This window comes from Ascaphus truei, chromosome 1, assembly GCF_040206685.1.
Source record: "Ascaphus truei isolate aAscTru1 chromosome 1, aAscTru1.hap1, whole genome shotgun sequence".
In the NCBI taxonomy this organism is placed as follows: Eukaryota; Metazoa; Chordata; class Amphibia; order Anura; family Ascaphidae; genus Ascaphus; species Ascaphus truei.
The window spans coordinates 510760228-510774098 of record NC_134483.1 but is presented as its reverse complement, the minus strand read 5'-3'; the positions used below and the strand labels follow the sequence as shown (position 1 = coordinate 510774098).

Genomic DNA, 13871 nt, shown 5'->3' with positions numbered 1-13871 from the left:
AATAGACTATGATTATAAAGTATTAACAAATTTACAAACTACTGTAACCCAGTGCTGCTTAAATCCAGTCCTCAAGACCCCCCTCCCCCCCAACAGATCAAGTTTTAAGGATACCCATGCTTCAGCACAGTTGATGCAGTCTGACTGAGCCACTGATTTAGCCACCTGTGCTGAAGCAGGGATAGCCTTAAAACCCAACCTGTTGGGGAGTCTTGAGTTGAACACCCCTGCTCTAACCGCCTTTGCTTCCGCACAGGCATACCGTTCGTTGCAGGCCTCTGGCAGCAAAGAGGATACAGCACAATGAAGTCGCTAGAGGACATTGCATGTAGTAATTCTCGGCCATTCACTGTACATATATATTCTGGTTTTTTTTTAAAGGACTGGTACTTGTCCCTGGTTAGATCCCAGTGCTATGCCCGCTCAGACTCTGCACTGCTGGAAGGAGCAGAGCTAGTGCATAAAATCCCACAATCGGAGCGTCACGCTTTCATAACCAGCAAGGTAAAGTTATTCATTATTCCACAGACTGGAGAAGCTGTTTCATTTCTCATATATAGGAAAACTAGTGATGTATGATTACTATCAACAAATATTCAAATGGTATACTGAGAATTCAATGCTAGGCTGTTGGTTTTGAAAGTGGATAAGAAGCTGAAGTACAAACCATTATCCAGCAGTATTGCTCTTCATAATGTATGTGTAGAGTAAAACACTTCGTCCAGCCAAGAGAAGATTATTGTATCTATATTCTCAGGAGCAAAACTATTTTCATCAGGCAAGTGGTAAAAAGTGGATACAGGCCCGTCAAGCCATTTTCTGTACAGGGGAGAAAATAACCTGTAGCACTGGGACAAGAAAAACTGTGTGTGATCCGTGTTGGGAATAACGCCTCCCCAATCTAGTGACTCCCACGATCATTTCTTGGTTTGGTCATGTATGTAAATGATCTTTGGAGTTGCTAGATTGAAGTGGAACGGTGTTATTCAGGATCACACCATGTTCTGGTTTTCTTATTTTCTTGTCCCAGTGCTATAGATTATTTTCTCCATTGGATTTTCTTTTCTCTCTGGGTCACAGATATTAACCTAAACTGCAGGGCAGATTGTTAGATTGTTCCAATTTTTTGCAACGATCAGTTTTTCAATTGGTTGTTCATCACTGATACTTTGTCACTCTTATATTCAATATATTTTATATTGAGTTTTCTTTTCACATTTTCTGTACAGTACCTTCTTGGAACGAAAAAAAAATTCTGACAAAAGTAATAAATGAATAACACTGATTTAAGCACTAAAGCAACAAATCCCTCTGCACTCCAATGAAAAATAGTTGTTTTTTCTTTGTTTTACATTATATGAAGCACAGGCCTCACAGTTCCTGAGACGCCCCGATTTGCTGCAATTTTTTACTTCTCCTAGTTTTGTATAAAAGTAAAGAGTGTGGGGTGTGGACCCAATCAGAAGCAGCAATGTCCTGTAACAACGATGTCACAGCTTTCAATTGGCTGCTAATGAGGCTGACCACAGTGGCCAAGTTTTTTCTCCCGGACAATAGTTCTTGTAAGGGAATTTCACAAATTATTTTGGTTTGGAGTGCTGAAATACTGCTTTGGGGGACAGGTACAAAACCAAACAAGCAAAAACTGTAGGGTACAATGCTGCTTTTAAATATTTTACTGCCACTGATGTAACCAGACCTTAGGTAGCACTGCACGTTTAAAACACTAATTCCTATTTTGAGATACAATATTGCATTTGCCATTTAGATACTTTGAATTCCCAAAAAGATTTAATAGGAAATGGGCTATTGTAACTAAACGTGAAAGTCTGATTATGTTTGGACACAAGTTATCCCATGTTGCTGATACAACTATATTTTGTAGAGTTTTGTATGCTGAAATAAATACACTTACACTGTGGAGAAGGATTAGCACTGACTTGGAAGTGGGGGACTGGATACTAGTGTTCTCCCCTTGTGACATTGTGCGCATCATCATAATAATGCCTTGCATCAGTATTACATGGGAAAGCTCTGTGAACAGGGATTGTGTGCACTGTGGCTTTTTTTTTTTTACATTTTAACACAGTTACAACCTTTTCTGTATTTGGTGCTAAGAGGCATGTGCCAGAATCTGTTAATTTTCAGCAGTTGGTATACTGGATCTAGTAAATGTTTTCTCCATTTCAATTCCAGGAATTTAACTTGAGCCTGCTGGCCCCTTGCTTAGCACTGGGTGTGAACCAGTTCTCGGGAGAGGAGAACCGCACCTTATTTGAGACTGCGCTCACAGTGACTCTGGATCTAATTTCCCAAAGTGTACAGCAGGTGCCAGCCAGCCATCAGGTTTTGCAGCCTTTACTGCAGGTTGAGAGCACTGCCTACTGGGACACGTTGAGCATTATCTTTGGTAATCAATATAGTAGAATTGAAGTTATTGTTTAAAGCAATGAGAATGCACACCACATGCCTATAGCTACTTTCAGATGTGTAAGGCAAGATTTCTACTTGTAGGTTTGTCATTGTGACAGATTCCTTCCTTGAATTGTCAGTGAAGTGACATCAGTAGGTAATGCGCATCCCCATGTTGTTACTACACCTCTAGAAATATGTAGCAAGGTCCATACTCCACTTTTATTGGGCAGTGAAGCACTGAAACATGGGAACATTATTCTATTGAGTTGCCCAAGTGCTCCTGCTGGCTCAATCCAATTTATACACACACTGAGCTTTTCAGTGGAATCCCACAGTTAGGATTTGCTATTACCATTCTGAAGGGCATAGTATTTGATCACACAGTATCTCCTTAGTATCCACGCTAGTGGAAGTTAAATATATTCCGATTTTTGCCCAATTTGCGTGCAACTTGGCGAGGAATAAAAATGGTAAGGTTACAGGATGTGGTGTTTTGATAAAGACAACAGCACAAAAAACACAGGACAATGTGGAAAGACTTTGCATGTTAAGCACTTTGGGTTTTTATCCAGCAAAAAAAAAATGTGTGATGGTTCTGATGAGCAGAGCAGTTGGGTTGGGTAATCGGCAAATAGTTGGAATCGTATAGCAACCAATCAGGTTCCACACCTCACCATGAATATGGAGGCTATAACAATTAGAGCAGCGGTGCGCAAACTGTGGGGCGCGACCCCCAGGGGGGGCGCGAGACTGCCGACGGGGGCGCGAGGTTTACAGAGGCCCCGCGCGCTTCCCGAAGGCACTTAAATTAAGTGCCGGGGGAGCTGCAGGGCCTCTGTAAACCATACTTACCCGTGGCTCCGGCGGCTTCCTCCCGGCGTCGCCATGGCAACGCGGCGTCAAAATGACGCTGCGAGGTCATGTGACGTCACGTTGCTATGGCAACGTGACGTCATTACGCCGGTGCGAGGGTAAGTTGGGGTTGGGGGGGGCGCGGGAGTGAGGGGACAGCCGGCAGGGGGGCGCAGGGAAAAAAGTTTGCGCCCCCCTGTATTAGAGTATACTAGGGAAATGTGCAATCCATTAGAGTAGATAGACTAAACTTTATTCCGTCATCAGAATGATGCGTTAACCTAACGGGCTGAAAAAAGTTTCTTAAACAACTTAGCAATGCAATCACCTTCCTTCAAAGATTCATGTCCCTCTAAAGTAACATTTTAACTCGTTTGCTTCATGTGTAAAAATAAGTCCGTTTTCATTTTCTCAAAGTACGTTTTATTGGAATGTCGTCTGGTAAGTGTTCTTTCCCGCTAATCTCTTTAAACAAATTATTCTGCTATCATCATTCAACCACAACCTAGCGAGAGACTTGATGCACAAGTTTCCTGCATATACTGTACAATTGAAAAACCATATATAATTTTTATTTGTACATAAAATGTGTCAACCGCTTACAAGAAACCATGCCACCATCATTAGTTCATTTTGGTTTTAGGAGAAATTGCCCTTTTAAACAGTCACTGTGTTTCCCCATTTCTCAACAAATTGTACATGGGCCAAAGGCAGTACCTTTTATATAGATGTGATGTTTTGTGGGTGTAAAGGACATTAGATTTGATGGATTGTGTTGTGTTGGATACAGGAGATGCTGCCATGTACTACTCTCTGGTCACCCTCTGCCGGGCATTGGCTCAGTACCTGCTATTGCTGCCCAAACTACCTCCAGCTCTTCACGTCCAGAAGGAGAAAGAGGCTGAGATTGTGAAGTTTGTGGTGCTCTCTGTTGAGGTAAGATGAGGGGCAGTTTTGATAATATCGTACTCGTAAGGTGAAAGGGACATTGTTTTGTTAAAGTAGTACAGGCATACCCCGGTTTAAGGACACTCACTTTAAGTACACTCGCGAGTAAGGACATATCGCCCAATAGGCAAACGGCAGCTCGCGCATGCGCCTGTCAGCACGTCCTGAACAACAATACCGGCTCCCTACCTGTACCGAAGCTGTGCGCAAGCGGGGAGACTATAGAGCCTGATACAAATGCATTATTTACATCAGTTACGCATGTATGGGACGATTGCTGTACTGTACATGCATTGATAAGTGGGAAAAAGGTAGTGCTTCACTTTAAGTACATTTTCGCTTTACATACATGCTCCGGTCCCATTGCGTACGTTAATGCGGGGTATGCCTGTATTTTGATATTCCCGTCCGACCTGGAAGAAAAAAAATATATGTAGCCAGGAACCCCCTGGGCTACTAATCTACCCCGCCTAATACACATGCCCTGGTACCAGCGCAAGCAGTGTTAGGGTTAATCTCTGCCCTACTACAATTAACAACTCTCTATTAGTGACGGGGGGGTTGTCCAAGGCCGAGGTACTGCCCATAATAGGGGTGGCAACCTGGGACCCTCCCTGGTAACAAAAAGGGGCTGCAGTTCCAAATGTTCAGTAGGTTCTCTCTCTGTCTCTCTCACTCAGTGATAGAGGTGTGTTCTCTCCCTTCCCCCTCTGGGGGAGGAGATGTGTGATTCTGTGTGCTGAGCCAGGGTCCTGGTTTCAGGCCTTTCCTCCCGCAGGGGAGTGGAAGCTTCTACCCCCATATTCCACCAGGGAGTGTGTGTGTAAAGGAGAGACTCTTGGGGCCTCAAGCTCCAGGAGTTGGCTCCAGGGGCCACAGAAGATCGTGGACTGTATGATGTCAGTGTGCTGTATGCAATGCAATGCTGTGCTGTGAAGAATAAAGACCACAGTTGTGTTTTACTCCTGCCTGAGGCTGCAATCTTGCAGGGGGAGGGAAAGCGGTTTTCCTGCATGGACTGCACCTATCTCTGATAGGCCCGGTTGGAATGGAGGTGCTGCACCAAAGATGAGAGCTACAGATCCAAAAGCCTGTCCTGTCTATCCCCAAGTAACAACGGCGGACACTCTGAGTTTGGAGGCGCTGCTGAGATCTAAAATCTGAGAAGGCAGGCTTTGCAGCTAAAGGATCTTTCACTATCTATCACGCCAAACTGAGAAGTGCCTTAAAAACACTTCACCGGGGCCATTGCAAGAAGAATTATGGGTAGTGTACCTGGGGGATCTTGGGATCCGAGGGACCAGAACCTCCTGAAGGGGAAGCTATCACATGAATATCCAAAAAACATGCCAGGCTGAGAGGTGCTTGATAACCACTATATCAGGGCGGTAGCAGAGGACTGATATGTAGGGCTCCTGTGATCCGTGGGACCAGAACCCCACTACAGCATGAATGTCCAACCGAAAGTGTTCACAGTATGTGCGGGTAGCGTCTCGGGGGGAGGGTCGGGTCCTCGACGTGCGAGGGACCCTAACCCCCGTTTATAGGAGCTTTAGCAATACTATAGTGGTTCCCGACAAAATGGGAGAATCACGTGGTAAGCTTTGCAAGATGCAAGCTTTTCTTTGCAAGATTTGTGCAGGGCTTGGCGCGAAAGCTGAAGCCGCGACCTGAAATGTGCTTGGCGCGAAAACTGGAGCCGCGCCCACCTTTTAGTGCCTGGACTCCTGGATCCACCAGGGGCAGGAGGCACTCAACAGAATTGATTGCGTGACACCACTAGGGATATAGCCGGACACAAGCTACTGCACCCTTAGATGCACGTGGTAATTCAGCAGAGACAGAGCTACTTGAGACTGCTCCTGCTACTATTGCTATTATGGCTGAGAAAGCCTCTTCACTGTATACACTACCAGGAGGGATCCTGTTGGTGCAGATCAACGGGGAGGACTTTCTACAGTGTGTATGCGCACAATGTGATTACCTCGGCGGGGAATTGTCAGTGAAGTCCCGCTGCAAGAGGTGCGGAACGCCTCATCTTCAGCTGGTACTGCTGCCACCACCTGATCCTACCCAGAAGGATGTGCGGGCCTTCTACGATTTTGATTTGCGGCCTGCAGAAACACATGGAGACTGCCTCTCCTCGCGAAGAGCAGGGCAGCCTGTTGGCGGTGGATCTTCGCGAGGCGTCGGAGGTGTTTGCTCCCGGCCGGGAGGCCCACGAGAAGACATCAGCCCAGCAGAACGGTGAGGATACATCCGATCCACAGGTTCCTGCGATGACCACAGCCCCGCTGAACGACAAGGGTGCTTCAGCCCAGCTGGTTCCCGCGGAGGCATCCATCTTTGAGGTACCGGCTGGTACTTCTTTTCCTGTCTGTTGCCACCCTTCCAGTGCAAACGGAAGTTGTCATCCCGACTTCGGCCGCCGGGGCGGATACGGAAGTCATGATCTCCGCTCCGGTGAATAAGGCAGAGGCCGATAATTTTCTTCAGCAGTGTTGTGCCCGAGGCAAGGCCAGAGACCACAAAGCTGCCAAGGACCCTGACCATCACAAGGTACTTGCGGTGATGTGCCGAGGTAGGCGCCAGATGCCTAAGACATTGGAACATGATACTAATATTAAGGCCTCAACAAGCGTTACCCAGGAAACTGACATTGTGCCAGAACCTACCCAGGACAATAGGGTATGGGGGGCTTTGATGTGCCATGGGGTGGGTTGTCCGATTATACCATGTCTTCACGGGAAGGTTCCTGTAAATCTGGTTGTTCTAGACCACCATCTACTGTGGGTTCAATGCGGGATGAATGTATTGAAATGCCTAGTTCTGGTGTAACCAGTGTACTGGTGTACTACCATGGTGGGATCCAATGTTCAAAGGATATGTGCCACACATGAATAGGACTAGATTCCTATTAATGCAAGGTAGCACAGTAGACCACTGGTGGAAAGATGGAGAGTTTAACCCAGAAGAAACCGGGATCGTTGTAGAGATATAAGACTAAGGATGATAACACCTTCAGGGCTTGAGGTGGTAAAGAAAGAAACTCTATCTACAGAGCTGCTATTTTAGGTACTGCCAGGGCAAGCCTGTGGGCAGAACTTAATTAAGAATAGCAGGGCGGATCGTATAGTGGTTAAACACTATAGGAAGTCACAGGGTTACGATTACCCTTATATTCCTGAACCCCTTATGAGAGAGGCAGAGGCCAGTAGGGAGGAATGGTGACTCAGAGATGCTGTGTTAGATTATCTAGCTGCCCGCTGCACAGTGGTGTACTACTATAATGAAGAAAAAGTGTCCTACCTAATGAGTGTCTTTTAAGTAGACAGGAACATTTATTTGGAATGGGTTGAGTATAATTCAGAGCAGGGCCAGAAGCGTTGCTATACGGTCACTGTACCAGATGGTGAGGGCAGGAAGTTCGCAAGCCTTATCCCAAACACTACTACTGAAATGTATAAGATTCTTCAGCGTAAGGAGGATCTAACTATACCCATGTTATACCATGTTTCCAAGTTATTTTTCCTTGTTCTCCACATTAGTGGATGGTATGTAAATTGGATGTCTCAGCGGGAGCGGGAGTTCCACCAGGGGGAGCATGTAGCCAGGTACCCCCTGGACTACTAATCTTCCCTGCCTAACACACGCCCTGGTACTAACGCAGGCAGTGTTCGGGTTAATCTCTGCCCTTTCTGCAGTAAACAGCTCCCTAGTAGTGATGGGTGGGTGGTCCAAGGCCGAGGTACTGCCCATAATAGAGGTGGCGACCTGAGACCCTCCCATGGTAACAAAAAGGGGCTGCAGTTTCAAACGTCTGTCTCTCTCACTCCGCAGTGAGAGAGGTGTTTTCTCTCTTCCTTCCCCCTCTGGGGGATGAGGTGTGCTGAGCCAGGAACCTGGTTTCAGGCCTTCCCTCCCACAGGGGAGTGGAAGCTTCTACCCCCATATTCCACCAGGGAGAGTGGGTGTCAAGGAGAGACTCTTGGGGCCTCCAGCTCCAGGGACACAGAGAAGTTGCTGTGTATGACAGTGTGCTGTGATGTATGCTGTACCAGAGCTGAAAGACCATCAAGTTATGTTTTACTCCTGCCTGAGGCTGCAGTCTTCCAGGGGGAGGGTAAAGGGATTTCCTGCAGGGACTGCACATATCTGTGATAGGCCCTGTTGGAATGGAGCGCTGCACCAAAGATGAGAGCTACAGATCCAAAAGCCTGTCCTGTCTATCCCCACTAACACCGGCAGACACTCAGTATCTTGTAAGCTTAACAGGTGAGCAGCACTACACCGATAACCAGAACCGAATCTCCTTTAGGGTGTGGGAAAAGGAGTTACATATATATATAAATTATAAATAAATAATACTTTTGGGTAGGTGCACACCTAAGTAATCCTCTACTTGAAATAACTCGCCCTAGTATATATAGTATTTAAATAATAAATGAATCAAGGTAAGTAAAATGATAAAAACATGGGGGTTACGGTGTAGGCTTTATTGTTCGAGGACAGTGACAAATCAGTAACCAAGATAGATCTTAAATAGTACTGGTTTAACCCTTAAGAGTAGGAAGTGGCTGCTGATTGACCACTCAAACTGATTTAGCCAGGTGTGTTCTAAAAACAGGGAAAAAAACGCCTAACACTGTGTGAATTGACCTTTAAAAGAGTAACCTACTTGGTCATCAAGGAAGTAAACCTTGGTGTCCGGGATTTCACATACGGCATTTCCAGTGTGGCTGAACAATAGGCAGCATCAAACTATACTTCGCTAAAGAGCATAGAGGAGATACTGTAATAAATATACCCATCCAGCATAATGCAAACTGCTCAGCAGCAGGTATGTTAAATTGCATTAGAAAAGAGTGAAAGTGCGCAGCTAATAACTAGTGACAACAAATATCAAGTGAACAGTGCACCGTGATTAAACAAACAATGTTGTGGACCTTAAGTGTGGATCTTGCACTAATCGTGGGTCTGCAGCCTTTCTTGGGGGTGGCTCGACACCCCAGGAACTAAACAAAAAACAAAAGATCATACATTCCCTGAAGAAGTAACCCAGTGTTACGAAACGCGTTGGAAGAGAGGTGTCTATGCTCTTCTCCCCCCTTCCTGTGTGATTTTGGACACTATCTGTAAGCCGCCTGCCTAGCGCTTTATTCCTCCCCGCTGCTGAACTGTACTGGACTGACACGCACAGCTGTGCGTTCCACGAGAGGCATTGCGGAAGCGGAGGAGCGACTCGTGACGTCATCGCCGAGCGCATAACGAGGAGTGGCGGCAAACGGTGCAGTGATCCACGAACGCTGATTCCTGCGGCTTTTTTACCACCCTGTGAGCTGTGTGCTGTGGGGCTTTCCATACAAGGGACTTATCCACCTACCACCCCTAAACGGAGGACGCTGTAAGGGACAGATGAGACGACTCCAGACCCATTGCATGCTGAGATCCATCCGAGGGTGTCGCACAGTGTCATCTCCTGGTGTGGTAAACCTATATACCAACTGCTTGTTTATTCTCACTTGATGTACGCAGAACTATTTACTTTTAACCATAAAGTCACATTTTATACTTTAATACACTATGTGCGTTGTGCGCCTTGTTCTTTTGTTTTATGTTAAATTGCATATTGCATTAAAATACTTAATATTCCCCACCATTTTCGTTACATCCATGATTAAAATAAATATATATATTTTAGATTCTTTGACTTTTTTAACATGAATGCTGGATACTTTATCTGTGACTATTTTAAGAGGTGTGTAGAATAGAAAATACATAGACCCATATTTATTCACCAGTGCTATTTTTGTTTTCCTGTGCTGGAAGAGCTCTGTGTACTTATAAACCATAAATGCTACATAACGCACTAGCTCAGGGTGGCCATCTCCAGTCCTCAAGGGCCACCAACAGGTCAGGTTTTAAGGATATCCCTGCTTCAGCATAGCTGGTCTTTGACTGAGTCACTGATTGAGCCACCTGTGTTGAAGCAGGAATAGCTTTTTAAAACCTAACCCATTGATGTCCCTTGAGGACTGGAGTTGGCCACCCCTTAACTAGCTCTTTGCGATTAGCAGTTTGTGTTGCTGGTCCCGTTCGAAATCCTCGGGTTATAGAGCAAACATTAAAATAGTTGAGACGGTGCAGCTTCATTTAACCCACAGGGATCATTTGTAACTATTTAATATACATTGTGGGACATGAATACAAAACTATTGTGCACATATACAGTACATAATGCTGAGACGTCTCTGTCCACAGGCCGTGTCGTGGCACTTTGTACATGAACAGGTCCCACTCAGCGTAGATCTTCAGGCTGTGCTCGACTGCTGCTGCCTGACTCTCCAACACCCCGGGATGTGGAACATGCTGGCTTCGGCGGAGTTCGTGACACAGGCCTTTTCTCTGATAACATGCATTAGGTTCATTATCGAAGCAGGTGAGTGTACAGCATACTGTACATGAAACACATATGCTGAGCTCTTTTGTAAAGCAATTTGCACCCAAAGTACAAGTCACTTTCCAGCCCACTGACGTAAAAACAATGTTTTCAAGTGAAAGGTGCTGTCTTATAATATAGCATTACTTCGTAAATATGGCGCTTATTTTATAATCCAACATATCAAGAATAGGTCCCCGGTAATAATAAACAATAACAACAACAAAGGTGACAGACTCGCCACCGTTAATGAGGCAGTATGGTATACCACAGTTGAAGAGTAGTATACCAAACGTGCTCAAAAATAATGTGGTTGATTTAATAGGTTCAATGTTTTGATCCGATGTAGGACCTGTAGCAAGGTTTAAACATATACAGCATTACACTCTGATATATAGTAGAGAAACACCATTTGGCTCCACCCCAGAGGTGACAGAACCCTGGAAGTTCCAGTCCAGAGGTGAAGCAGAACCCCCGTAAGTCTCCGCCTGGAGGTGATACACAACCCTGGAAGTCCCAGCCCAGCCAAAAGAGTCAATTAACCAAATAACAAAAATGTCAAATTGTTGAAAAAAATTCACCAAATGAGTTATTAATGATTTGGTCCCTAGAAGGTTCGAAAGCTTGTAACATATCAACTACTTGTTGGTCCAATAAGAGGTGGCCTACCCCCTCCTCCCTCCCCCTCCTTTGTTACCTGGTGTGAAATACTGTATGTAAACCTATTTTATGTAACCACAACCTTGTATTCAAATAAATCTCTTTATGCCTCACCCACCAAATTTATATAAAGGGGTTTATCAATTTGAATTATTTTTTTTCTCCGTGTTTTGAAGAATTTCTTCACATCTGATCGAAAAAGCTGTAATCATTGTGTGGTATCAGTCTTTTGCTAATCTGGGGTTAATACACATATCTCCAAATATTGCATCTTTAAATCAGGCTCTGAATGTATTTCTCAGATGTACAGCTTTCCCAAATAAAGCCCAGAAAAGGTGTTCCATACACCAGTAAAATATCTTTAATTGGGGGGGGGAGTAGTTGACTTTCATTTATTCACAATTACACATCTAATTTAAAATTCCAAAATGGGGACACAATTTCGGATTGGAGATGTAATGAAAAAAATCGAATAGCCGGTCTCCTTTTTAATAAGTGATTCTAGAAGTCCATAGTCGGATACAACTGACAACTTTATCAGCATAAACCATGTGCTCTGTGCTTACAAAAAGCACAAGAGGCACAGATTGTAGTATGTCATCTATTAGTTGCATAGGTTGCATCTCAGTGGAAGATTTCAGAAGCAAAAAATAAAGATAGCAGACAGTCTTATTTTTCTTCTATATCGCTAACCCAATACCTTTTTGGAGATTATATTTTGCTTTTCATTTCAGATGATTTGTGCTTTGGTTTCCTGCCATAACGGGAGCAGTTATGTTTTTCTGTGTAAAACATTTTCTTTTATGTTTTTATTGTTTTCATTTTGCTACTTGGACAAGATTTAAAGATGCAAATATGGCTCCATCTACTGCTGTATCTTTAAAAAATAAATAAAAAGCATAACCTTTTTATTAAAACAAAGGATATATCCCAATAGCCCAGACTAATGGCTATTGTCTGATGCCCACAGTCAGTGCTACCAACCATTGTGGCCAAGCACTACCATCTACTGCACTTATTCCCTCACCTGCTGTCTCTGTACGTCTCCCACATACAGTACTGCTTAGAGTAAGTTCTCTGGGCAGGGATTTATTCTCCCATTGTCTGACTTTACATCGCTTATTGTATTATTATAATTCCCTGTACTGTATTGTCTTTGAGATACATACATACTGTGGGCGCTATAAGAATATGTGTATACATACATAAAAATCATAAAATATAAAGCCACAAACACCCTACACTAACTGTTTTGTAACAAGCAAGCACTCCCTAACATGGGTAGTTAATGTATCGGCGTTTTACATTTCTGTCGGACTTGTGACAGGACATTACTGTAGATTGAGCCCGATCTCTTATTGTCTTTCTGGGTATATTGTTGGATAGGAAGGAGCTCTCTATTAGCGATTTCTCTTTTTACAGCTTCTCCCTTCGATTTGATTAGAGTTTGACAATAAATATACAGCTATTTAAAAAATAAACAATTGAAGTAGTTTCTGTTTGGGAATAAAAGTGTGTGCGCGCGTGTCTCGTAGTTGCTGTGGAACCAGGTGACCAGCTTCTTAGTCCAGAGAGGAAGAAAAACAGCTCCGCCAAAGACCCCGGAGCGGATGAAGCCGCACAAAGTAAGGAAGAGCAGGCAATACGGTTCTGGGAATGGGCAATCATTACTGTAGCACAGGGGGGGCAACTCCAGTCCTCCAAAGCTACCAACAGGTCTGGTTTTCAGGATATCCCTGCTTCAGCACAGGTGGCTCAATCAGTGACTCAGTCTTCGATTGTTTGAGCCACCTATGCTGAAGCTGGGATATCCTTAAAACCGGACCTGTTGGTATCTCTCGAGGGCTGGAGTTGGCCCCTCCTGTTGTAGCATTACAAAACTGAGACCGTTTACATATTGTGTATGTTGCATTTGCAGGTTAGTGTTTGTGTATGTGTGTAATCTTTTGTATGTTGCATTTGCAGGTTAGTGTTTGTGTATGTGTGTAATATTTTGTATGTTGCATTTGCAGGTTAGTGTTTGTGTATGTGTGTAATATTTTGTATGTTGCATTTGCAGGTTAGTGTTTGTGTATGTGTGTAATATTTTGCCTGGTTTGTCAAATTGGTGCGGATGATTCTCCGTAGAACTGCACCTGTGTGCTCATGTAGTTACTTCTATAAACATCGCCTCTGACTTTTGATAAGAGCGGTACTGTCTATATCACAGCCACCTGCACCATATTATTTAAGCCAGAGTAGATAAATATAATCCTATTTACAATGGGCTTCAACGCTCCTGTACAAACTACATCTGTGAAGACCTTTCATGTTGGCATTTACTGAAAAACTCATTTTCATCAAGATTAATACAGCTGCTTCAGCTCTTGCAAGGAACAACTGACCTCCTTTCCTGTCATTGTGTGTCTGTTAGAAGGGTTAGTATGTACTGTATGCACTGTGCTTTCAGTTTCACACGTGTGAATAACCAGCCCAGATTTATAAAGGAACAAGTCCCAAATACCTTTAATGTGGACTCAACAGTAGTCTCTTGATATGGAAAGGTGCTTGTCTCCAA

General features: G+C 44.2%; 1 protein-coding gene across 4 annotated transcripts in view; it reads left to right on the top strand.

The window, feature by feature from the left end:
• HTT (huntingtin) overlaps positions 1-13871 on the top strand; it is a 197298-nt gene that overhangs the window by 147792 nt on the left and 35635 nt on the right. For all 4 annotated transcript variants that reach the window (XM_075570290.1, XM_075570271.1, XM_075570281.1 and 1 more), the window contains 5 exons: positions 382-504; positions 2197-2410; positions 4058-4203; positions 10477-10654; positions 12850-12939. In XM_075570290.1, the coding sequence (XP_075426405.1) occupies positions 382-504; positions 2197-2410; positions 4058-4203; positions 10477-10654; positions 12850-12939 (751 nt within the window). The remainder of the gene's footprint in view (positions 1-381; positions 505-2196; positions 2411-4057; positions 4204-10476; positions 10655-12849; positions 12940-13871) is intronic.